The sequence below is a fragment of the Pituophis catenifer genome, unplaced genomic scaffold, assembly GCF_029215685.1.
Source record: "Pituophis catenifer annectens isolate HBS135680 unplaced genomic scaffold, rPitCat1.0.hap2 SCAF_5, whole genome shotgun sequence".
Taxonomy (NCBI): Eukaryota; Metazoa; Chordata; class Lepidosauria; order Squamata; family Colubridae; genus Pituophis; species Pituophis catenifer.
The window spans coordinates 37752238-37779251 of record NW_027256885.1 but is presented as its reverse complement, the minus strand read 5'-3'; the positions used below and the strand labels follow the sequence as shown (position 1 = coordinate 37779251).

Below are 27014 nucleotides of genomic sequence, written 5' to 3'. Positions count from 1 at the left end.
GGGAAAACAAACCGCACCTTCCCCCCCCCCTTTCCTACTTCTCTTGTTCAGAACAAAAAAACAGGGGAAATATAGGGAGGAAAAATACTACTCCTGTCTCCATTTAACATCGTAAATACCTCTTCCTAATCCTACTTCTCCATAGGATCTCTCTCATCTCTCACTTGCTCAGTCAAACACTTGCTATTACAACATAACAACAACTACAACAACAAACTCTTGCCACTCACTATTTCATTATACAAAAGGAGATCTCTCAGGGGTTCAACGCACAGGCATTTACAAATATCAGGATCACTGTACCACCCCCATGTGAGGGCTTGCCACACACATTCATATTTATTCTGCAATCAGACCTTTTAGTGTATTCCAACACACACATACCATTTAACAACATTTGCAAACCTGGAATAAAACCTGGGAATGTTCCATCCCTTCAGATACCCATTTCATTTTCATCCTTGACATCTTGTAGCCTATTCCTCAAGCAGTGGAAAACTGCAGGATGCGGTTTTTAATCAAAAACTTGATTTCGGGCCCTAACCATCATCCGTTTTCCACAGCTCCAAGCTTAAGTCAAGAAGGTCACTTAATTAGCCGGCACACACATATCACTATCACATCACATTAATCAAAGACAAAATATTCACATTCAACCTCAGGTAGGAAGAACAATAAACCTTCCTTACTACATTCCTACAGAGTTTTCTGCCTCATCCAAGAACGAGAAAGATCTGTATACCAAGCTCACATCCCAGAAGAGACAATGCATCCCTCCCAAACAGATTAATACCTGCTTCTGGAACAAATATCACATCCAAATGTATAATACACTTTCCACAACTCAGTTTCACATTCTTCAACAATGGCACATCAAAAGGTATACCCTTGACACCTCTTATCTTAATAGTTACACCTGTGGGATGCACTCCTCTAGGCAATTTACAAATAGAGGTTCTAGTCACACCCGTATCTATTAGAAACACATGATCCTCCTCTTCTGGACACACTAATCATCCTCTTCTCAGGACAAGCTCTAGCAAAATGCCTCTCCTTTCTCTCTCCTGTCTGTTTCAACACAGACACCATCATTCGACTTTTCTTTCTTTCTTTTTCTCCTAGTCTTGGCCTCATCCCTATTCACATAGACCTTTTGAGTTTCTTTCAACAGAGCAGCAATATCAGTAGTAGCCCAATTCTCAAGCTTCTGTATGTCTGGCCATGATTTCGTCACAAATTTCATTTTCATTAAGGACTCATAAGCCGGCGTTTCAGGAGAAAGACCAGAGTGCTTATTCAAATTGTCCTTAATATATTCCAGAAACACAGATGGTGTTTCTTCCCACAATTGTTCCACCTCCAAGACTTTTGTTAAAGTTTCTTCCTTGAGGTACAGCTGTCTTAACTCCCTGAATTATAATTCTCTTCAGGTCCTCCATTTGCCCCCGGTCAGCCAAATTAACTAATTTAGCTAATTTAGGATCAAATGGAGACTTAACATCGGCAGCAACGGGCTGAGCAGTCCCCACTTGGATTTTATCCCAAAAAAGCCATAGCTGCCTTTCGAATTTGTGACCTCTCCTCAGGGGAGAACAAATAACCCAATATATGCTGTAACTCTGCAAAAGTATACAGATTGGGTCCCAGGAATAAATCCAATGACTCAGACAACTTGATCAGATCCGCCTATAAAGACGGCATGTTGCTTTTATAATCTCCCAGATCAGAAGATGTCAAAGACACATTCACAAAAGCCGCAATACCATTCGGCATTCCTCTTAAAGGAAACATTCCTTTAGTTTGTGAACATGTAACACGAGGAGAAGTGGATGGATTCTGTTTCACAGTTACTGACAATTCATCCAACTCCTTCTCCAGCTGCCTATATTACTGCCCTGCCGAGGTCTCTTCCTTTCTGCTCCCAGCAGCAACATCAATTCCACCCACAACTTTAGCTCCACTTGGATTATACGAAGGAGGGGGAGGTGGGCATGTAGCATAAACTAAAGGATCCCAGCCTTCCTCTTCTTCTTCCTTCCCATACAAAAATCTAGAACTTCTCGGGGGAGAAGGGTCAAACTACTGAACATGGAACCGAGGCTCAACATATAACAATTGAGCTTTCAACTTCTTTTTTTCACCAAAATGTTCTTCAAAGCATTGATCCAATATGGGTCTGACTCCCCACCTATAATTAGGCTGTATCAACACAAACGTCAGCCAAACCTTTTTACAATAATTAATCATAGTCACCTTATCTAATACCTTTGTATAAGCTTTCAACCAATCCTCTGACCACTGTGTCAACAATTTCCCTAATGGAGATATGGGGGATGGAGGATATTTCATTGTTAATATTATTACCACGTTTGCTCCTAGAAAACCCCATACTGTCACTTTCACACACAGACCACACACACTAAGCACACCTAATAATAACCCCAGGGAGAGAAAGAAAAAAAATACTCACTCACTCCCAGTGCACTGTAGTCCCCAGGAACGTTCCTCCTGTCTTGACGTTCAAGCCTCTATCTCAGGGTACATAGAAAAGCAATTCTGGCTGGAAAGGAAATAACCCCATCTCACTGAAATCAGTGTGTGCGCACGTATCAGGGAGTTCCATTCCAGACAGAGAGTTTTCAGGTCCCTTCGGGCGCCAATTGTGATACACAGGAAATACCTGTTACCTTCAAAATAACGACAGAGAGTTGATAGACAAGACAAGGTTAATTTTATTCTTTGCAAAGGTCCTTCTCAGAAAGAGAGAAGGCGGATTATGGGTTCTTTCTTACCATCTTATATGCAGTTTTCAGGTTACATCGTTACACCGTACAGGATACAAGCATGTCCCTGGAGTACAATTTCAGATCTTATATAACAAGTTGAACACATGTTTTGCCCCTGTGGAAAGTCCCCACATTTCCAGTATAAAAATACCCCACTTAAAAATATTGCTTATACGTGTGATATCAGCATATGCGTACTTCCCCTAATTAATGAGGGCAAGCTGACCCAAAAGCATATTTCCTGCAAGATAAACATATTCTCAAGAACACAGGAATTACACAGTTCCTTTCTCATTTTCTTAAATGTCAGCTAAGTTATATAATCAGGTTATACAAGGTAAAATAAAGCCTTAACATGATTTTAAAATGGCGTAACTCAGGTTATGCTTTTACAGGAATAATTCTTATATTTCTCACACCCCATGTTCCCCCCACCCTTTCCCCCCCTTCATCCCATCCTCCCCTCCGACTTCCCAGAGCAAAATACAAGGTATTTCATTTAATCAAACATAAACTAGATTAATCTACTTATCCTCAAAGTACTGCCTCCCCCACTGAAACCTTAACTCCACTACGAATAACCAAATACTTCTAATACTAACAGTCATTCATAAGCTATTTGATATTTTCTTGTCTGATACTTATTTTGAATATAATCAATCCATCTTCTCCATTCCGATGCGTATCTTTCTTGCGTGTGGTCCTTCAAATAGGCCGAGATTTTCGCCATTTCTGCTAGGTTTGTTACTTTCAATATCCACTCTTCAATAGTAGGCAAAGAGTCCTTCTTCCAATATAGAGCTACCAGCAGCCTAGCTGCTGATATTAAGTTCAAAATCAATTTAGTCTCTGAAACTGTACAGTCTGTAATTATACCCAATAGAAACAATTGAGGAGTAAATTTCAACCTTCTTTTCAAAATGTTCTGCATCACCCACCAAATTTTTGTCCAAAATGCCTTGATTTTCTTACAGGTCCACCATATATGATAATAGGTTGCATCATTACATTCACATCTCCAACATTTAGCTTGCAAGTTCGAGTACATACATGATAATTTTTTAGGATCTAAGTGCCATCTATAAAACATTTTATAAAAATTCTCTCTCAAATTTTGTGCTTGCGTAAATTTAGCATTTCTGACCCAAATCTTTTCCCACGTTTCCATCATCACTGGTTCCTGAAAGTTTTGTGCCCATTTTATCATACAATCCTTAACCAATTCTGTTTCTGAGTTTATTTCCAGTAATGCATTATACAACCTTTTAATATGCATCTGACTTTGATCTCTAATCTGTTTCACCAAATTTTCCTCATTTTGCATAACCCCAATTTTTTGATCCTCCCTCCATCTAGCTTGAAGCTGACCATACTGAAACCACGTATAAATTATCCCTTCTTCTTTTAATTCATCTAGAGATTTCAGTTGCAACTTACCCCTTTCCAAAAGAAGAAGCTCTTTATAGGTAATCACCTCTATTTTTTGCTCTATACTTATATTTTCTATTGCATGTCTGGGATTTGCCCATATAGGTATCTTATAGTTCATCTTATATTGGTACTTTTTCCAAACTCTCAAAAATGCATTTATGAGTATATGACTCTTAAACACTTTATCCACTTTTTTTTTCATACAACAAATAAGCATGCCATCCATATAACAAATCATAACCTTCTATGTTTAACATTCTTTCTTCAGTTAAGTTAAACCAATCACTAATTTGTGATAAAGCTGCTGCTTCATAATACAATCTTAAATTAGGCATTTTAAGCCCTCCTCTCTCACGTATATCCTGTATAATTTTCAGTTTCACTCTTGGTTTCTTCCCAGCCCAAATAAAAGTATTACCCCCTTTCTGCCATTCCATCAGATTTCCATCTTTTTTAAGCACTGGTATCATTTGGAACAAGAATAAAAACCTAGGTAGTAAATTCATTTTTATTGCTGCTATCCTTCCCAGTAGTGATAGTTGTAACTTTTTCCATTTTTCCATTTCTTTCTGTACTTTTTGCCAAAGAATTTCATAATTATTTTTATACAGTTTCGTATTTGAGGCTGCAATATATACTCCTAGATACTTAACCTTTTTAACTACTTCAAACCCCGTTATCCTCCCTAACTCTTCTCTTTGAGTTATAGATAAATTTTTAGTTATCATCTTTGTCTTGTGTAGATTTACTTTAAATCCAGATACTTTACCATATTGAGCTACTATATCCAACATATAGGGAGCCCCTTCTATAGGTTGAGATAAAGTAAGAACCAGGTCGTCTGCAAACGCTCTTAGTCTATAATCCTGCTGTCTAATTACAATTCCTTTTATTTTGTCAGAATCACGTAGCTTATTCAACAAAACTTCTAAAGTTAAAATAAACAACAATGGCGACAAAGGACAGCCCTGCCTCGTACCTTTCTCAATTTTAAACACATCTGTTAAACCTCGATTAACTATTATTTGTGCTGTTTGCTCCTGATATATTGCTCTAATTGAATGTATGAAATACTCCCCAAAGTGCATTTTTTCTATTATTTTAAACAGAAATTGCCAGTTCAATCGATCAAATGCTTTCTCTGCATCCACGAATATAAACGCTGCAGGGACCTGATTATTTTTCTCCAAATATTCCAATAAGTTTATAATTTGCCTAACATTATATTTCATCTGTCTCCCTTTTATAAAACCTGATTGGTCATTGTGAATAACTTGTTGCATAACTGGCATTAATCTATTCGATAGTATCTTAGGAAAAATTTTATAATCCGTGTTCAAAAGTGAAATTGGCCTAAAATTTTCAGGTTTGATACAGTTTTGATCTTCATTCGGAATCAATGAAACAAAAGCTGTTCTCCAAGAGGGTGGAACTCCTCCCCGATTGAATTTTACAAAATAGAGTTCTAAGTGGCTCTACCATGTCAAGCTGTAAATTCTTATAATAAACAGCTGTTAGTCCATCTGTTCCTGGAGCTTTCCTTATTTTTAACTGCTTAATTGCCGCAACAATCTCCTCAGAAGTTATTGGTTGATTCAATCCTTCCTTCTGTTCCAACGTTAATTCCAAAATATTCCCTTCCTTTAAATATCTATCTATATCTATACCTTGTATTGAGTCACTAGCATACAACTTTGTATAAAATTCCAAAAAAGCCTTTTTAATCATCTTCTGTTGGTAAACTTCCTTACCTCTATATTCCTTACACTAGTCCATTTTTCTTCTCTGGCGCTGATGCCACAAAGTTTGTACCTAAACTTGAATTTATCAAATATTTTTGGTCTGATAATCTAATATGTGTTTCTTGTAAGCAAATAACATCATTGTTAAATTGTTTCAAGTAGTGAAATACTTTCTTTCTTTTTTGTGGTGAATTTAGGCCATTAACATTCCAAGATAGGAATTTAGTTGCCATCTTTAGCCTTTCGAAGCCTTGTGAGCATCAGCTGAAGCTCCTCCTCCACCTTACTCTTCGGCCTAGCTCCCCCCACTGCTTCTCTTTTTTGGACTTCTTGAGATGGATCTTGAGATTGTTGCCCTTTTGATTGTTGTTGTTGCAATTTATAAGTTGATCGGGTCAGTCATTGTGCTTTCGGCTCTCCCTTCTTAGGTGGTTCCAAAGTTGGGGGTAAGCCCCCAAAATCCAAATCTTCTTCCATAATAATTCCTCCAGCTGCAACTTCAGTGTAAGTTTGTATCTGTTTTCCATCTTTTTCTTGTTGTAACATCTCCATTTTTTTCCTTCCCCCCCCCCGGTGAGGGTGGGTATCCAGCCTGTAAAACATTTACATAAAAATCTTTTGCCTTCCAAACTGTGTTTAACCGGTATCTTTCTCCTTTAAAAGTCACTATTAGACCAGTTGGAACGTCCCATCTGTATGCCACTTGTTGATTTCTCAACTCATTTACCAGAAAGCCAAAATCTTTCCTGCTTCTCAACATCTTTGGAGGAATCTCTTTGAGAACCACCACCTCCTGCCCAGCCACCTGAACTTTGTTCTTGTAAGAAGCTTGTAGAATTTCATTTCTGATCCTCCTAGTTGTAAAGTAGATCACCACATCTCTTGGCAGCTGTCTTTGTCTTGCCAACCAGGAGTTAACCCTGTAAATTTTATCAATTTGGATTGCCACATCTTCTGGTCTTTCTTTAAATATCTCCGCAATAGCATCAGCACAAATGTCTTTTAAATTTTCTTTGCTATTTTCTTTCAGGCCTCTCAATCTCAGAGCAAACTCCATAGATCTGTATTGTAACATTACCAATTCATCATCCACTTTCTCTGTTCTAGTCATGACATCACCCATTTTGCTTTCCAAATTTAAGTTGGCTTCATTAATTTCTTCAACTTTCCCATCAAGCTGAATAACAAGGTTTGAGAGTCCTGATACAGCAAAAACAATATCATCTCTTATTTTATCGTGCTCCTTTGCAACTGCTCCCTTGATCGAGCTTATGTCTTCCTCAATTTTCTTAAATTTCCCTTCAACAAATAATGTTAAATTGTTCATTGCTTCTCTCATTGCTGTTGCTTGATTATTTATGGCTTCTTTCATAGCTTCCTTAAAATCATTAAGTGCTGCATCTTGACTCTGGGTCTGGCTCTGTGTATCAGCCGGAAGTTGTGCTTTCTGTGTCACCACTGACACAACTGGAGAGCCTCCCCCTCCTTTAACAAGTCCTGGTTTCACTTGTCTAGAAGCCATTTTTTTTCTTCCCCCCCTCTTTTCTTTAAAAGCAACAAAGTCCTTAAAGATGTTAATTTATAATCTCTAATTTGCCAGACAGAGTAGTTTTTTTCTTTATTCTCTTCCCTCCGCACTCTCAGTTCCCAGCAGTTAATAGGCAGCTAATCCACTCTCCCAGCGCAAAGTTCTCAAACACTTTCGTTTCAGGCTTTCACTTTCAAAGCCCTAACAAAGACGCCATCTTCCGCCTCTAGCTCAAGATTCAAATTGAAACAAAGTAGCTTTGGAGTTAAGCTCTGTATTTTTAAGGCTTGTTCTCTTGTTTTCCGCTCTGCCTGCGCTTGGGATCAATCAAACTCACTTTTTAAAAGCAGGATCGGATCGTGGCTTCTCGCCCTGCTTTTGCAGGGTCGTCCTGGCTCCGGAGCTTCTTGGCGGGCTGACTGAGGAGCTCTCACCCTCCAAGCCTCTGGGAATGATCCAGAGGACTTTCGGGGGGCTCTACTCTTGCCCACCGGCTCTCCTCTCCTTCTTTTCCCGAAGGAGAGTTTTTCAGCCGCTAGACAGCCGTTTTGCGCTGTCAAAGCGGCTTTAACGGAGACGCAGGGCTGGCGGTCATAAATGACCGTCCATGGAGCCTGCGGTGCCAACCGGAAGTCCTCAAGATTAATTTCTTTTGGGGAGGATCTTAATAATAAATTTGAAAAGTCTATTGAAATTAGCACTTTTTTTTAAGTTTAAGTAAAAATGTTTAACTAAAAATGGATAGCTTTTTTAAAAAATGACTGTGGTATTAAAAAGGTTAACTTTAAAGTTAATGGATAGTTTTCTGAAAGTTTTGAAATTGATATTTTGAAGAATGAATTTAAGACTTAGAAATAACTAAACTCAATGGATTAATAGTATCTTTAAGGTTATATTCTGAAGAATATTTTATTGAAGTATTTTTTTTTGAGAGAAAGAAAAAAAGAAAAAAAAGAACTTAATGAAGTACTAAAATGGTTAATTTAAAATTGAATGGATGCAAAATAATATATTCTTTTTTTTCTTTTTCTTAAAGAGATATGCTTTAAAGAAAGTTTTAAAATGTTTAAATTAGAATTTTAAAAGGGGAGGCTGATGAACAATTTTTAAAAGAGGAGTTAAAGAGGGTGAGGGAGTTTTGAATCTTGTAGCAAGTTAGTATATTTTAGCTTATGTTTAGTTTAATGCTATACCCTGTTTTTGCTCTGGGAAGTCGGGGGTGGGGGTGGGGAGGGGGGTTGAAGGTTGTGTGGGGATAAAATGGTTGTCTAATTTTTAATATAATTAAAAGATAGATTAAGGTATTAATAGAGAAGTAAGAAAAATGGGGGAAATGTTATAATAAAGGGAATGACAATATTAAGATATGATAAATATTGGAGGAGTAAAAAGAAGATTTAAAAGATGTACTCAGAAGATATATTGAATGATGGATTATGTATTATTTGTTTGTTTGTTTACAATATTAAGATATGATAAATATTGGAGGAGCAAAAAGAAGACTTAAAAGATGTATTCAGAAGATATAATGATTGATTATGTATTGTTTGTTTGTTTGTTTATAAAATAAAAAAAACTTTTTTTATAAAAAAAAAATTCTGTTCCTCTGTAAGGCAGTTGTTAAGTGAGTCATGCCTGATTTTATGTCCTTTTTTGCAATGGTGAAGCGAATCACTGCAGTTAAGTGAATCATGCGATTGTTAAGCGTATCTGGCTTCCCCCATTTACTTTGCCTATGAGAAGCTGGCTGGGAAAGTCACAAATGGTGATCACATGACCCCGGGATACAGCAACCATCGTAAATACATTCCAGTTGCACCCAAATTTTGATTACATGACCATGGAGATGCTACAATGGTCATAAGTGGGAGGACTGGTCATAAGCCACTTTTTTCAGTGTGAACCAGTAGTAAAGGTAAGTAGAACCCACCCCTGGTCTGGGTGGGTATGGGATTGAGAGTCTACTGCTTGATGCCACCACCAGCTTCAGCAGGCTGCTATGGAAGACCGGATGGACCTTCCCCAGTAGGGGCGGGAGTTTTAATAATCACAGGGTTGATTATTCTGACTATGGGGAATGGACCTAGGTATTTCGGACCCAGCTTTTTGCAAGTCAGCTTCAGTTTAAGGTACTTTGTGGAGAGGTACACCTTTTCCCTTACACAGAATGGCTTTTGTGGTGACCTTTTCTTGTCCGCCTAGAGTTTTTGGGTCTCAGCTGCTTTTATCAATGCCTGCTTGACATTCCCCCAAACTCCCCGCAGGTAATCCATCCACTCCGTCAGACTGCCTAGTGAGAGGGCCTCCCGAGGGAGCTCGGGAATAGGGACAAAGTCCACCCCATGCACCACCTTAAAGGGTGTCTGCCCCATACTGTTGTGGCCCCGCCCTCTGAGCCTATCCCATCGGAGGAAGAAAGCTCCGAGCATGAGGAAGAGAAGTCAGCCAGGCCTCCCTCTCCAGGCCCCTCCCCTCTGGCACTGTCTCAGGTGCCGGCCGAGGGAGAGGAGATTAACAGGGAGACAGGTGTCTCGGATGAGAGCGAAGGAGAGACATCATTCCTGGACGCACGCCTCCGAAGGCATGATAAACGATTGCAGCAGCTCAGGAGGCATGCTAGGGATTAGAACTGAGTCTCTGGACCACACCCCAGAGACTATATAATAGAGGGTGGTGGCCAGTGATCCCTGTGACGAACAAAAATAAACCTTGGATAGTCACTAAAGCCTTGTCCGAAACTGCTGAGAGGAATATTTATTTTTGTTGGACTCTTGTACGCTGAGTATATTATCTTTCTGTTTCTGTGGAAATAAAGCACTTGGAAGACGGTGTGTATATCGCTGCCAAGTTGGAGATAAAGACCTGGGTGTGTGCCAAGTGCTTCCTTAACCCTCGGCTGGCTGTGTTTGTGTGTGTGTGTGGACGGGGACAGATCACATACTGGTGTGTATGGTATTATTATATGCCACCTCTGTGAACGGCAGAAGCTCTGCCCAATCATTCTGCTGATAGGTGACGTAACACTGGAGATACTGCTCAAATTGGACCCCCCGGTCCGATATCCTTCTTGGTACCCCGTGTAGCCGGTAGACATGGATCAAGAACAATTTGGCCAGCTTGCGAGCCAAGGGTAAGCCTGGGTACGTGATGAAGTGGGCCTGCTTGGAAAAAAGGTCTATCACTGTCCAGATCACTGTGCTCCCATGGCTTTCTGGGAGGTCCACAATAAAATCCATGGCAATCTCCTCCCATGGCCTAACTGGGTCAGCAATTGGCTGCAGCAGGCCCAGAGGTTTCCCCAGCCTGGTTTTCATAGTGGCACAGGTCAGGCAGCTTTTTACGTAGGCCTCAATGTCCTCAATGTTCATTCGTGGCCACCAGAACTGCCTATTGGTCAGGTGTAGTGTCTTCAGGAAACCGAAGTGACCGGCTTGTTTGACATCGTGGCAGCGTTGCAGCACCTGTGTTCTTAGTACACTGGGAACATATAGTTTAGTGCCCTTCCATGCCAACAACCCCCCATGGGTTAACCATTGTTGGTTCCCTAGGAACCAGGGGTCAGTCAACAAAGCAGTTTTCAGAGTTTGGATCAGGTCAGTCGCGATGGAGCTCGATCCCCTGTTGGCTTGTTGCTCTGCCTCAATCTCTGCTGCCAGCTGGACCAGTGGGATGATTGCATGCACTACTTCCTCCCGGGCACTCTTGTACTGTGGTAGCTGGGACAGGCCATCTGCCAAGAAATTCTTCCCTCCTGGTATATACTTGAGAGTGAACTGAAAACGCCGGAAATATTGTGCCCACCTCACCTGTTTCGGTGACAATTTCCTTGGGGTCTGTAAAGCATCCAGATTTTTGTGGTCCATCCATACCTCGAATGGTATTTCACTCCCCTCCAGGAAATGTCACCACGTCAGCAGAGCCCAATGCACCGCGAAGGCCTCCTTCTCCCAAATCACCCACCATCATTCTGCGCCAGTGAGTTTCCAGGTGGTATAGGCACAAGGCTGCTGCTCGCCTTTATCATTGCACTGCAACAGGATGGCCCCAACAGCTACGTCACTGGCGTCCGCTTGGATGACAAAGGGTCATTTGGGATCGGGGTGCTTGAGGATCGGCTCCTGGGCAAACAGGCCCTTCAGCGTTTCAAAGGCCTGCTGGCACTCCACAGTCCAATGAAGGGGCTGGTTGGTCCGGGGCTTGGTCGTGGCAGGTTTGGTTTTCAGTAGGTTGGTGATTGGCAAAGCTACTCGGACAAACGAGGGTATAAACTGCCTATAAAAGTTTGCAAACACCAGGAAGCTCTGCAACTGCTTACGTGTCCTGGGAGCCTGCCACTCCAGGACAGCTTTTACCTTGGCAGAATCCATCAACCACACCCCCCACTGGATATCCAGTAACCCAAATAGGGTGTGATGAAACTTGCACTTTGACAGTTTTACATAAAGATGTGCCACAAGTAATATTTTCAACACCTGCCAGACCAGTTGAATGTGCTCCTCCATGGTCTCTGTATAAACTAAAATATCATTCAGGTAGACCAATACGCCCTTGTACAGGTGCTCATGCAGCACCTCATTGATAAGTTGCATGAACCCCGCAGGGCCCCCCTGCAACCCAAACGGCATCACCTTAAACTGTTAGCTCCCCAGGGGGCAGTTGAAGGCCATTTTCCACTTGTCCCCATCCCTTATGTAGTATGCTTCTGGTAGGTCCAACTTAGTGAAGATGTTACCTCTAGCGAGGTGGGCCAACATGTCTTTCATCAGGGGTAGCTGATACATGTTTTCAATGCACACGCCGATTATGCCCGGAAAGTCCACATACAAGTGCATCAACCCATCTTTTTTCTCCTTAAACAACACTGGGGCAGTAATCCTGGAATGTGCCAGCTGGATGAATCCCCTGGCCAGGTTCTTGTCAATGTATTCCTGCAGCTGTGGAATTTTTCCACCACTCTCCAGCAGCCTGTGCCACCGGACCTTCTAACGTAGCTGTCTTCTCTCGGTCCTGTGGGCCAGATTGGTAGCCCTCCCACTCCTTGGGACGTGCCCCTGGCTGGGCAGCCCCAGTGGCCAGCTTCAGGGGTTTGCCCACATGGGCTGTGACCCCCTCCATCATTCCCACGTCAGTCTCCTTTGCCGGTTCTTAAGCCATCCCACCAGTCAGCATCAATGCACAGCTGCCTCCAGAATCAGCAAGCTGCCCCAGCAAACAGCTGATTCCAAACAAGCTGACAAACAGCTGACTCCGCAAAACTGACCAGAATCAGCATGCAGTGGCTGACGATCAGCTGCTTCCTAGCAGCCTGACGATCAGCTGATCCCTATGAGCAGGCTGGAAACAGCTAGCAGCCCAGAACACAAAAGAAAAAGGGTGGGGAATGCTGGCTACCTGTCACAGTTCCAAACCAAGCCAGCAAAAGAAGAGGCCACACTGTGAGCAGAACGGGTCTCTTTACTGGAGTCTCGGCTCAGCGCGTGGTGAACAATACAAGTAAAAGGGTTTCTAGCCAGCATTACTGGCTTCTGCTAGCCAGATGGCTATACGGACTTGGTACGTCCCGCCCTCCTGTTCCCAGTTGCTCCCGGCCAGCTCCAGCAAGTACTCTTTGGGGCTGGCTCCAGCAAGTAATCTTTGAGCCCGGTTGCTCCCTGGATGGCTCCAGCAAGTATTCTTCAGGCCTGGATGGCTTCTGAACCGACCGCAGCTGGCTTGCCTTCCTGGCTCCTCGTTCTTTCGGACCTTTCCCAGCATGAGTCCCATCACCCAACACCCACCTGTGCACCCCAAGCACACACACCCCTGCGCGTGTGTAGCAACTCCAAAATGGCGCGTTGTGGAACTGCGAACAGCGTGCTGTCTTGGACGTTGACAATATACAGCTTGGGGATGGAAAATATGCATAAAAATGATGATATGGTTTAAATACTTGTCTAATAATTGTGCACACAGTGTATAGTCATAGGCGCCTTGGGTGCAATCCCAAAACAACTGGAGCACCACTTGAGCACCATTAACATTGACAAATTCACGAACAGTCAGTTGCACAAGGCAACTTTGCTCAGAACAGCTTACATGCTACAACAATACCTAACTCCATAAAACATCAACATCTGCCTGTCCCAAGTCATTGGGAAGGATTCAGTAGGTGGACAGAAATGCCAAATCCAGTCTAAACATCAACAAACCATAATAATAATGTAGTACAGCTCCCCTTATTTTGAACGTGCTATCATTGTGTTAATTGTTACGTGATTTAACTATTTTTAACAATCAAATTCATACACAACCCAGCTAACATTTCTTGCCTTGGATAAACTGAGTTAAAGACTAATTGATCATTTTAAAATGTACCTATATGAGAATGTTATTATTAGTGTGAAGTAGACCACTTTTTCCCAGGTCTGGTTTGGGACTCAACCACTGGGTCACCAAACCTCTTTGTGCTTCGGACAACCAACTTCCAGAAATGATCCACTTACCCTTTCAGTTGGCCCTCTGGAAAGACAAAATGTTCTGAGAGAAAGTGGAACATTTCAGAAACACCACCCTTATTTTACACATTTATTTCTAGTCTAATAGACACCCTAAGAGTTTAATAAAGTCATTTGATGAGTGCACCCTTGGTCATTGGGTATGATGTAATCCTTTTATTTTGCAGTTTTGAAGTGATTAAAGTTATCCATGGAAAGTTATTGGATATGGTGGGAAAAGTCCAGTAAGTACCAACACAGTCGTTTCATTCCGTGTTTAGTTTTTAAAACTTTTCTATTGTTTTATTCTCCATGTATTAACTTCTATTCTGAAAGTAGTTGTATGTTTTTTCTTCCACAGTATTCCCATTATGTTGGTTGGAAATAAGAAAGACCTGCATATGGAACGGTATTGAATATTTTCCTTAAAACAATGAAGGTTCCGTTTGGGGGTACACTGTCATAATTTTAAACTGTTTTTAATAGGGTTGCTGATTTTAATTTTATTTCATTGTGATTTGAATTGGAATTTGTCATTTTGTAAGCCGCCTTGAGTCCCCAGGGAGAAAGGCAGCATATAAATCACAATAATAAATAAATAATAAAGGTTCTGCTGCAATCCTGTTAAACTTTAGTAAAGTATGTTTAGTAAAGTCTTAGTTTAAAGTAAAGTATTTAGAGAGTCTAAATTTGCCTTTGCTTGTAAACCCAACTAAACTTGGATCATTGGCCAGTCGATGACCTATTTAGCTGAAAGTAAGTATCACAAGCTGCCAAGGACATGCTATATTTATTCTACATTTATCACTTTTTCCAAGGGCCTTAGGTACAGTCAGGTCCAGAAATATTGGGACATCGACACAATTCTAACATATTTGGCTCTATACACCACCACAATGGAGTTGGAATGAAACAAACACAATGTGCATTAACTGCAGACTGTCAGCTTTAATTTGAGGGTATGTACATCCAACTCAGGTGAACGGTGTAGGATTTACAGCAGTTTGCATATGTGCCTCCCACTTGTTAAGGGACCAAAAGTAATGGGACAGAATAATAATCATAAATCAAACTTTCCCTTCTTAATACTTGGTTGCAAATCCTTTGCAGTCAATCACAGCCTGAAGTCTGGAACGCTTAGACATCACCAGACGCTGGGTTTCATCCCTGGTGATGCTCTGCCAGGCCTCTACTGCAACTGTCTTCAGTTCCTGCTTGTTCTTGGGGCATTTTCCCTTCAGTTTTGTCTTCAGCAAGTGAAATGCATGCTCAATGGGATTCAGGTCAGATGATTGACCTGGCCATTGCATAACATTCCACTTCTGTCCCTTCAAAAACTCTTTGGTTGCTATTCAGTATGCTTTGGGTCATTGTCCATCTGCACTGTGAAGCGCCATCCAATGAGTTCTGCAGCATTTGGCTGAATGTGAGCAGATAATATTGCCCAAAACACTTCAGAATTCATCCTGCTGCTTTTGTCAGCAGTCACATCATCAATAAATACAAGAGAACTAGTTCCATTGGCAGCCATACATGCCCACGCCATGACACTACCACCACCATGCTTCACTGATGAGGTGGTATGCTTAGGATCATGAGCAATTCCTTTCCTTCTCCATATTCTTCTCTTCCCATCACTCTGGTACAAGTTGATCTTGGTCTCATCTGTCCATAGGATCTTGTTCCAGAACTGTGAAGGCTTTGTTAGATGTTGTTTGGCAAACTCTAATCTGGCCTTCCTGTTTTTGAAGCTCACCAATGGTTTACATCTTGTGGTGAACCCTCTGTATTCATTCTGGTGAAGTCTTCTTTTGATTGTTGACTTTGACACACATACACCTACCTCCTGGAGAGCGTTCTTGATCTGGCCAACTGTTGTGAAGGGTGTTTTCTTCACCAGGGAAAGAATTCTTCGGTCATCCACCACACTTGTTTTCCATGGTCTCCCAGGTCTTTTGGTGTTGCTGAGCTCACCGGTGCATTCCTTCTTTTTGAGAATGTTTCAAACAGTTGTTTTGGCCACGCCTAATGTTCTTGCTATCTCTCTGATGGGTTTGTTTTGTTTCTTCAGCCTAATGATGGCTTGCTTCACTGATAGTGACAGCTCTTTGGATCTCATCTTGAGAGTTGACAGCAACAGATTCCAAATGCAAATAGCACACTTGAAATGAACTCTGGGCCTTTTATCTGCACATTGTAATTGGGGTAATGAGGGAATATCACACACCTGGCCATGGAACAGCTGAGAAGCCAATTGTCCCATTACTTTTGGTCCCTTAACAAGTGGGAGGCACATATACAAACTGCTGTAAGCCCTACACCGTTCACCTGAGTTGGATGTACATACCCTCAAATTAAAGCTGACAGTCTGCAGTTAACGCACATTGTGTTTGTTTCAATCCAACTCCATTGTGGTGGTGTATAGAGCCAAAGATGTTAGAATTGTGTCGATGTCCCAATATTTCTGGACCTGACTGTATATTCAGGTTAAATCTCACCCTATGTAACTGGTTAGATTAAGACAACATAAGAGGTTCAGGTTCACCCAGTGATCTTCATGGGATATGTAGGAAATCTAGTGTTACCTAAATCCTTAACTTGCTTTCTAGTTTTACAAGGAATCCATGTGGCATGTCCATATACTCACACACTCTTTGTGGGGTGATGTAGGAGAAGGAGTGGCAGTCTGGGGAAGGGGTCAAAAGAGGCATTAGCCTAGAATCCCTATATAGCAATAGCAATAGCACTTAGACTTCTATACCGCTTCACAGTGCTTTACAGCCCTTTCTAAGCAGTTTACAGAGTCAGCATATTGCCCCTAACAATCTGGGTCCTCATTTTACCAATCTCGGAAGGATGGAAGGCTGAGTCAACCTTGAGCCTGGTGAGATTCAATCTGCCAAATTGCAGGCAGCCGGCAGTCAGCAGAAGTAGCCTGCAGTTCTGCATTCTAACCACTATGCCACCATGGCTCACATGTAGCCACAAACGTACTAGGTCCAACCCACCATGAATTCTGTCGACAATTCTCTAACTTCTAGCAGATGCTAACCGTTAGTTGAGAATGCATAGGTATGAGCAATAAATTGGAACTTCACATGTGTTCCTGGTCTTTTGCGCCTGACTGGCAAGTAGGTAAAAATGTGCAACTGTTGTGAAAATGAAGAATATTTTTCATTATGCTAAGGCTTAATTAGGGATAGGTCTGGTGCAATAGTTCATTGGCAGCCATATTTGTCAGACAAATTATTCTGAAATTTTATTTTCACTCTTTTGGCAGTATTTTACTACCTTTTGCTTTTCTTTCCTTTTGTGTGTTTATCAAACTTGAGGTTTCCCCTGGCATATCATTTCATGCATTGCAATTACACTTGAAAATGAGGGTGAGGGTTCATTCTCCAAGCTTGTGGGTTGGTTGCTGAACGCTTTGTTACCAGGCTAGGTAACACCTTCAGCAGAGTTTAGGGAGTGTCAGTGTTCTGTTTATAAGGGCTTCAGGAGTGGGTGTGTCAAGTGAGGGTCTTGTGATGGGTCAGCTGTGAGTCATCAGTGAGTCTTGTGATGGGTCTTGTGATAAGGAGATTACATCAGGTCAGGGCAATGGTGGGATTCAAATAATTTAACAACCAGTTCTGTGCCCTAATGATTTCTTCCAACAACCAATTCACCAAACTGCTCAGAAAGTTAACAACCGGTTCTCTCGAAGTGGTGCAAACTGGCTGAATCCCACCACTGGGTCAGGGTCATTGGAAGGTGAACTACTAATGGGGGGGGGGGGTTACATGGGTTGGTGCTGTTTCTAGTTGGCTGTGCAGTTGATTTGGATTCTGAGGGGTTCGTAGACTGGTTGTAGGTCAATGTGTCTGTTGATGGAATTGCTTGTTGGAGTGCCAGGCTTTTTTTTTATTGAAAAAGTTTTACAAAAACATTTTCTCCCCAATTTCCCCCCCAACCCTCCCTGACCCCCCTAACCCTCCCTAACCCCCCCAACCCTCCCCTCCCCCCAAGACTTCCACAGAATATAATCCAAATCAGAAACATATTTTATAAAACTTGAACCCCTCCACCCCCTGTATATTTTTCACATCCTCACAATTCAATTATTCTATCACTATATAATACATTCAGTTAAAAGCTATCTGATATTTCCTAGTTTGATATTTATTCTGCACATAATCTATCCACTTTTTCCACTCCCATACATAAGTCTCTTGTGTCCGATCTTTTAAATATGCTGAAATCTTCGCCATCTCTGCAAAACTAGCCATCTTCAAAGTCCATTCTTGAATAGTGGGCATAGCTTCATTTTTCCAATATTGACCTATCAGTAATCTCGCTGCTGTTATCATATACAATATCAACTTTACTTCCCCCAATGTAAAACCCTTAACTATACCCAATAAAAACAATTGTGGAGAGAACTGAATTTTTTTCTTCAAAACATTTTGCATAACCCACCAAATTTTTATCCAAAAAGCCTTCACTTTCTTACAAGTCCACCACATATGATAATATGTGGCATCTAAGCAATCACATCTCCAACATTTTGGTTGAACATTAGGATACATACACGATAATTTCTTAGGATCTAAATGCCACCTATAAAACATTTTATAAAAATTTTCCCTCAAGTTCTGCGACTGTGTAAATTTAACATTCTGAACCCATATTTTTTCCCATGTTTCCAACATCACTGGTTCTGCAAAATTTTGTGCCCACTTTATCATACAATCTTTAACCAGTTCAGTTTCTGAATCCCTTTCTAACAAAACATTATAAACCCTTTTAATATGCATTGGACCTTTCTCTTTTATATGTCTAACCAATTCTTCTTCATACATCATTATACCAGTTTTTTGGTCCTCTTTCCATCTCAATTGAAGTTAATTATACTGCAACCAGGTTAAATTAATCCCTTCTTCCAACAGCGTTTCTAATGTCTTCAGTTGCCATCTGCCCGCATCTGTAAAAAGAACTTCTTTATATAAACCCCCCCCGAGTGACATTATATTTGTATTCCACATGATATGACCAAGATCCAGCCATAGCGGTATTTTATAATCCCATTTGAATCGGTGCTTCCTCCAAACTCTCATCAAAGAATATCTGAGTATGTGGCTTTTAAATACTTTATCCACTTTGTTCTCATAAAATAAGTATGCATGCCAACCAAGTTCAAGATCATAACTTTCTATATTCAATATTCCAGTCTTTTTTCTTCCAAACCAGTCACTTGCTTGCGTCAAAGCTGCTGCTTCATAGTATAATTGTAGGTTTGGAAGTTTAAGGCCTCCCCTTTCTGGAACATCTTGCATAATTTTCAGCTTAACTCTTGGTTTTTTCTCATTCCATACAAACTTATTCAGTCCTCTTTGCCATTCTCTTACAGTCAGGTCCAGAAATATTGGGACATCGACACAATTCTAACATCTTTGGCTCTATACACCACCACAATGGAGTTGGATTGAAACAAACACAATGTGCGTTAACTGCAGACTGTCAGCTTTAATTTGAGGGTATGTACATCCAACTCAGGTGAACGGTGTAGGGCTTACAGCAGTTTGTATATGTGCCTCCCACTTGTTAAGGGACCAAAAGTAATGGGACAATTGGCTTCTCAGCTGTTCCATGGCCAGGTGTGTGATATTCCCTCATTACCCCAATTACAATGTGCAGATAAAAGGCCCAGAGTTCATTTCAAGTGTGCTATTTGCATTTGGAATCTGTTGCTGTCAACTCTCAAGATGAGATCCAAAGAGCTGTCACTATCAGTGAAGCAAGCCATCATTAGGCTGAAGAAACAAAACAAACCCATCAGAGAGATAGCAAGAACATTAGGCGTGGCCAAAACAACTGTTTGAAACATTCTCAAAAAGAAGGAATGCACCGGTGAGCTCAGCAACACCAAAAGACCTGGGAGACCATGGAAAACAAGTGTGGTGGATGACCGAAGAATTCTTTCCCTGGTGAAGAAAACACCCTTCACAACAGTTGGCCAGATCAAGAACGCTCTCCAGGAGGTAGGTGTATGTGTGTCAAAGTCAACAATCAAAAGAAGACTTCACCAGAATGAATACAGAGGGTTCACCACAAGATGTAAACCATTGGTGAGCTTCAAAAACAGGAAGGCCAGATTAGAGTTTGCCAAACAACATCTAACAAAGCCTTCACAGTTCTGGAACAAGATCCTATGGACAGATGAGACCAAGATCAACTTGTACCAGAGTGATGGGAAGAGAAGAATATGGAGAAGGAAAGGAATTGCTCATGATCCTAAGCATACCACCTCATCAGTGAAGCATGGTGGTGGTAGTGTCATGGCGTGGGCATGTATGGCTGCCAATGGAACTAGTTCTCTTGTATTTATTGATGATGTGACTGCTGACAAAAGCAGCAGGATGAATTCTGAAGTGTTTTGGGCAATATTATCTGCTCACATTCAGCCAAATGCTGCAGAACTCATTGGATGGCGCTTCACAGTGCAGATGGACAATGACCCAAAGCATACTGAATAGCAACCAAAGAGTTTTTGAAGGGACAGAAGTGGAATGTTATGCAATGGCCAGGTCAATCATCTGACCTGAATCCCATTGAGCATGCATTTCACTTGCTGAAGACAAAACTGAAGGGAAAATGCCCCAAGAACAAGCAGGAACTGAAGACAGTTGCAGTAGAGGCCTGGCAGAGCATCACCAGGGATGAAACCCAGCGTCTGGTGATGTCTAAGCGTTCCAGACTTCAGGCTGTGATTGACTGCAAAGGATTTGCAACCAAGTATTAAGAAGGGAAAGTTTGATTTATGATTATTATTCTGTCCCATTACTTTTGGTCCCTTAACAAGTGGGAGGCACATATGCAAACTGCTGTAAATCCTACACCGTTCACCTGAGTTGGATGTACATACCCTCAAATTAAAGCTGACAGTCTGCAGTTAATGCACATTGTGTTTGTTTCATTCCAACTCCATTGTGGTGGTGTATAGAGCCAAATATGTTAGAATTGTGTCGATGTCCCAATATTTCTGGACCTGACTGTAGTTGTTTGTCACTTTTAAGCACCGGAATCATTTGAAACAAAAAAAGAAATCTTGGCAAAACATTCATCTTAACTGCTGCTATTCTTCCAAGTAGAGACAGCTGCAGTTTTTTCCAAGTCTCCATGTCTTTCTGTACCTCTCGCCACAACACCTCATAATTATTTTGAAACAATTTCATATTTGATTCTGCAACCTGAACTCTTAGATATTTAACCTTTGGTACTATCTCAAAACCTGCCTTGCTTTCAAGTTCCTGTTTTCGATCTTGTGTCATATTTTTAACTATCATCTTAGTTTTTCTCTGATTCAATCTAAATCCTGATACCATACCATATTGTTCTATAATGTCTTTCATCTGGATTATTGATTCCATCGGCTGTGTTAGGGTAACAACCAGATCGTCTGCAAATGCCCTTATTCTGTAATCCTCTTGCCTTATCACTATTCCCTTCAAGGTACTCGAGTCCCGTATTGTGTTCAACAAGACTTCTAATGTTAAAATAAATAACAATGGGGATAGCGGACAACCTTGTCTTGTTCCTTTTTCAATACTAAAATTTGTTGTCAAACTTCCATTAATAATAATTTGTGCCATTTGTTCTTGATAAATTGCTGAAACCGCCTGTAAAAATTGGTCCCCAAAATCCATCTTTCTTAAAGTCTTTAGTAGAAAGTTCCAATCCACTCTATCAAAGGCCTTCTCCGCATCCAAGAAAACCAGCACTGCAGGGATCTGTTTATTCTTCTCAAGATATTCCAATAAATCTATAATTTGCCTTACATTATCCTTCATATATCTGCCTTCTATAAATCCCACTTGATCACAATGAATCACATCTTGAATAACTGGCATCAACCTGTTGGCTAATACTTTTGCAAAAATTTTATAATCATTATTCATATTGATATTGGTCTAAAGTTCTCAGGTTTTTTAGGACCTACTTGCTCTTTCGGTATCAATGAAATATAAGCTGTTTTCCATGAAGGGGGTATTTTACCCCCTTGTTGTATACTACAAAATAGATCTTTAAGATGTTCAATCATTTCTGCTTGTAAAGTTTTATAATACACCGCAGTTAAACCATCCGTCCCTGGTGCTTTAGCTGTTTTCAATTGTTTAATTGCGGCAATAATCTCCTCAGCTGTTATAGGATGATCCTTTCTCTCCTTTTGTTGACTAGAAATTTTTGTAACTCTTCTTTCTTCTAAATATTTCTCTATAAGTCCATTCTGTGTATCATCTTTGGCATATAATTTAGTATAATAATCTAAAAAAGTTTCTTTAATTAATTTTTGTTGAAAAAGTTCCTTCCCTCCACTATCAATACTATCAATGACCCGTGTACTCTGCCTCTTCCTTAGTGTATAAGCCAACCATCTGCCCAGTTTGTTAGCGTTACAAAATGTATTATGTTTCGCAAATTGTAAATTTGTTGCTGTTTGTTCCGCCATAAGCATTTGAAATTGATCTTTCAAAAGTTTTATAGCTCCTCGTATTCTTTCATCTGTTGGGTCTTTTATAAGTAACTGTTCTTTGTTCTTTATTTCTGCTTCCATTTCAAATCTTTTCTTTTGTTGATTTAATTTATGTTTAGAGTTCATATGAATGAGTACCCCTCTCATATATGCTTTACTCGCATCCCACACAATTTCAATAGGGGTACCCTTATTCAAATTCATTTCAAAAAATTCTTTCATCTGCTTTTTAAGTTCTGTTATGTTCTTTTCATATCTAAACAAATTTTCATTTACCCTCCATGATCTTCTCTCATTCTTTCCCATCTCAATTTCGATCCATACCGGGCTATGGTCAGTTAAAGTCCTTGGAAAAATCTTTGTTCTTTTCGTTTTTACAAGCAGATCAGATGATAATAAAATAAAGTCAATCCTAGAAAAGGATCTGTGTCTATCTGAAAAGAAAGTAAAGTCCAAATCTTTTGGGTTGTGTATTCTCCAAATATCTTTTAGTTCCAAATCTTCTTTCATATCAAAAAAAGTCTGTGGTAATCTAATCCTTGACTTTGCCAAACTCTTTTTGTCTATTTTAGAATCAATTACTCCATTTCAATCTCCCATAATTAACATAGATCTATAATCCCATTGCAATATTTTAGAATGCAAAGTTTTGTAAAAATGTTCTTGTTGTTGATTAGGAGCATAAATTCCAATCACCAGAATTGGACCATTTGCTGTATAGAGTTCAATTGCTATAAACCTGCCACAGTCATCTGCTTCTATAATTTTAGCTGACAGTCTTTTATTTATATAAATCACTACACCATTCTTTTTTTTCCAAATTTGAAGCTATGAAATGTGTTCCTAATCTTGAGTTTATCAAATATTTTTGATCTTGTATTCTAATATGAGTTTCTTGTAAACAAATTATATCATTGTTAAATTGTCTCAAATAGTTAACTATCTTCTTCCTTTTCTGTGGTGAGTTTAATCCATTCATATTCCAAGATAAAAATTTAATCGTCATGTATACTTTCTTGAAGCGACAAGAGCACGTGCTGAAGATTTTCCGAGTCGATGGTCTTCAGCTTTGCTCCTCCCATGGCTTCAGATTCTTGTATATTGCCCTTGACTCCTTTCTTGTATTGCTGTGGCTTGGACCTTTCCTGTTGTTGTTTTTCTTTAATTTGCTTAGAAACTGCTCGAGTTATACGCTGATCTTTAGCTTCACACATTCGGGCTAGATCCAAAGCCACTTCTCTTGTGGTCTTGGGTGGTACATTTACAATTTCCGAAGGAAGGTCTAGCAGGGGCATGTCCAGAAATCCTCCTGTAGCTCCCTGCATTTCCATTGCCTCCAGTTCCAGCTGCTTAGACTGCTCTTCCATCTCTTGCTGAGATTGCTTCTCCTTATCACTCTCCTTTGTCTCCAACACAGAAGATGTACGTGGGGATGGTGAACTTGCTTTAAAAAAATTAGAATAGAATTCTTCCGCCTTCTCAACAGTATTTAATCGGTATCTTTCTCCTTTATATCTCAAGATTATACCAGTTGGAGCATCCCACCTAAATGGAATTTGTTGTTTTTTTAATTCATTCACTAGAAATCCAAAGTCCTTTCTATCTTTTAACATCTTAGGTGGTAGCTCTTTATAAACTCCAATCTCCTTTCCATCCACTTGCACAGCAGAGACAAAGGACTTTTGCAGAATATCATTTCTCATTTTTCTGTCTGTAAAATATATCACCACATCTCTAGGCAATTGTCTTTGTCTGGCCACCCAAGAATTCACTCTGTACACTTTGTCCATTTTACAAAAAATCTCTTCAGGACTAATCTTTAACATCACAGCTAATGCATCAGCACAGATCTTTCTCAGGTCTTCCCTATCATTCTCTTTTAAACCTCTCAGCCTTATGGCAAATTCCATAGACCTGAACTGCATCATTGTAATCTCATTTTCAAGTCTCTGCATTTTATTGTCAACATCAAAGATTTTATAATCAGTCTCCTTCTTTTTGACATCCATTTCTGATCTGAGTTCCTCCACTTTTTTATCAGTTTTAATAATTGCTTCTGACAATCCAGTCACAACTGTCATTAATTTTTTAGTCACCTTTTCATATTTTTCTTGCACCACCTCTTTAATTTCTTTAATCTCCTGCTTAATTTCCTGTTGTGACTTTTTAAACTTCTCATCCATATTTTCATCTTGTTTCATCAAAGCCTGGGCAATAAACTCTTTCAAACTTTCAAGATCAATCTCCTTTCTCTGACTCTGCTGGCTAGAAGGCTGTTGTTGTGGCTTATGGGTGGGAGATCCCCCCCCTGCTGCCTTCGTATCTTGCTTTGGCTGTTTAGAAGCCATTCTGCCACGTAGCCTAACTTTTTCAAAAAGGGAGGTTCTTCTTTCCCTTCTTCCTCCACAAAGTCCTCTAAAGAATTCCCCCAGGTTTGATCAGATTAGAAATAAAATTAAGTCAAAATCAAGCTTGCTTATTATAGTCTTTTAGTCTTTCTCTTCAGTTGTTACAAGCAGTGAGACTTTGTAACATATTAAAGTAACTAGGCAAATCCACTTTCACTTTCAGCATTCCTCTGCGCTGAAGCCGGGGGCCATTTTCAGGAAACTTTCAATCTCCCACTTGAGTTTAATCACTGGGCTAGCACAGCACAGCAAAAATACTTGCGGTTTTGAGGTTCAAGTCCCGATTTCGCCCTGTTCGATTAGGAGATTTGCTTTACTTTCGCTTGTTTGGATGGTCACGCCGTCTTGTTCTACGAAGTAGAAGCATCCCCAGGGTCCGGAGCTTCAGCGGGCTGGAGAGGGAGCCGTGCCTGTTTCCTCCCCCAGAAGCAAAAAAAAAGCAGTCTGGGGGCTTCACAGGGGCTCAACCAAATCCCGCCGGCTCTGCTCGCAATTCCTTTCGGATTTGGAGTTTTTCGAGCCGCTTCTCCTTTCATGAAGCAGCTCTTTACAGACAGCAGGGCTGGCGGTCTAAAAAAAGACCGTCTGGCGGCGGCGAAGACCAAACCGGAAGTCGGAGTGCCAGGCTTTGATGAACTCACGAGGATGGCGGGTGGTAGCGTGGCCAATTATTTTTGTGTTGCTCCAATTGAATTGGTGCTGTTTGGTGTCAGTGTGGGTAGATATTAAGAATTTGGGATCGTGGTGTTTGACTGCCAGCCGGTGTTTGTGGATCCTGGTTTTTAATTGATGTGATGTTTGTCCCACATAGAATTGGTGGGACGAACTCCTCAGAATCCAAACCAACCACACACCCAACCAGAGACAGCACTGATCCTCAACCAACCCACGCAACCCCCCACCCCAGCAGTTTTTTTGTGCTAGCTGGAAAAGTCACTTACTGTCAAAGCATATTTATATTTGCTTGTGTGTGGCTTGGGGCCAGGCTATTTGAAGGACCGCCTCTCCCTTATTACATCTTCCTGTCCCACCAGGATGGGAAGTCCGGGCATGTTATGGGTACTATTGATTAGGGATGCATATCTAGCAGGACCATGAAAAAGGCCCTTCTTGGTGGTGGCCTGTTCTTTATGGAACATAATTCCCTCAAAGTTATTGACCCGGTTGGAGGGCCAGTCTCGCTGAATCTGATCGAACACTGGTAAGGTCGCATATTAAGGCCTATCTAGTGGCGATAAAGATGGCAAAGTTTAATTACTTTTCCGCCTCTATTGCGTCATCAGGGAATCGTACGGCCGCCCTGTTTAGGGTGACCCGCTCCCTGCTCCATCCGGGAGTGCGGGAGGATCCCTTAGAAGGCAGGGCGGAGGATTTCGGACAATACCTGTATGACAAAATCACTCAGATCCGGGGGGATTTGGACTCTGACTGGGTAGATCAGGGCAGGGTGACGAGGAACAGTCTTGAGAATGTTATCTGGGAGGAGTTTGATGCTGTGATTCCCGATTATGTGGACAGGATTTTGGGGAGACTTAGTGCGGCCACATGTTTACTGGACCCGTGTCCCTCCTGGTTGGTACTGGCTTCCCGGGAGGTTACATGAGGCTGGCTCCAGGGTGTTATTAATGCTTTGTTGAGTGAGGGTCACTTCCCCGCTGCCCTGAAAGAGGCGGTGGTGAGGCCTCTCCTCAAGAAGCCGTCCCTGGATCCGGCAATATTGGCTAACTATCATCCTGTCTCCAACCTTCGCTTTATTGCGAAGGTTGTTGAGAGTGTGGTCGCGCGACAGTTTCCACAATTCCTGGAGGAAACATCTTATCTAGATCTGTTCCAGTCGGGTTTCAGGTCTGGGCACAGCATGGAAATGGCATTGGTCACGTTGGTTGATGATCTCTGGAGGGCTCGGGACAGGGGTTGCTCCTCTGTTCTGGTCCTGTTAGATCTCTCAGCGGCTTTTGATACCATCGACCATGGTATCATGCTGCACCGGTTGGAAGAGTTGGGGGTGGGAGGCACTGTGTTGCGGTGGTTCTCCTCCTTTCTCTCCGACCGGTCGCAGTTTGTGTTGGCAGGGGGGCAGAGGTCGACCTCGAGGCCTCTCATCTGTGGAGTGCCACAGGGATCGGTCCTCTCG

At 41.2% G+C, this 27014-nt stretch overlaps 1 protein-coding gene across 1 annotated transcript in view; it reads left to right on the top strand.

The window, feature by feature from the left end:
* RHEB (Ras homolog, mTORC1 binding) overlaps window positions 1–27014 on the top strand; it is a gene marked incomplete at its 5' end in the record, with an annotated part of 111210 nt that overhangs the window by 43662 nt on the left and 40534 nt on the right. Inside the window, 2 exon segments of the mRNA XM_070944743.1 lie at window positions 14149–14205; window positions 14322–14369. Coding sequence (XP_070800844.1) covers window positions 14149–14205; window positions 14322–14369 — 105 coding nt within the window.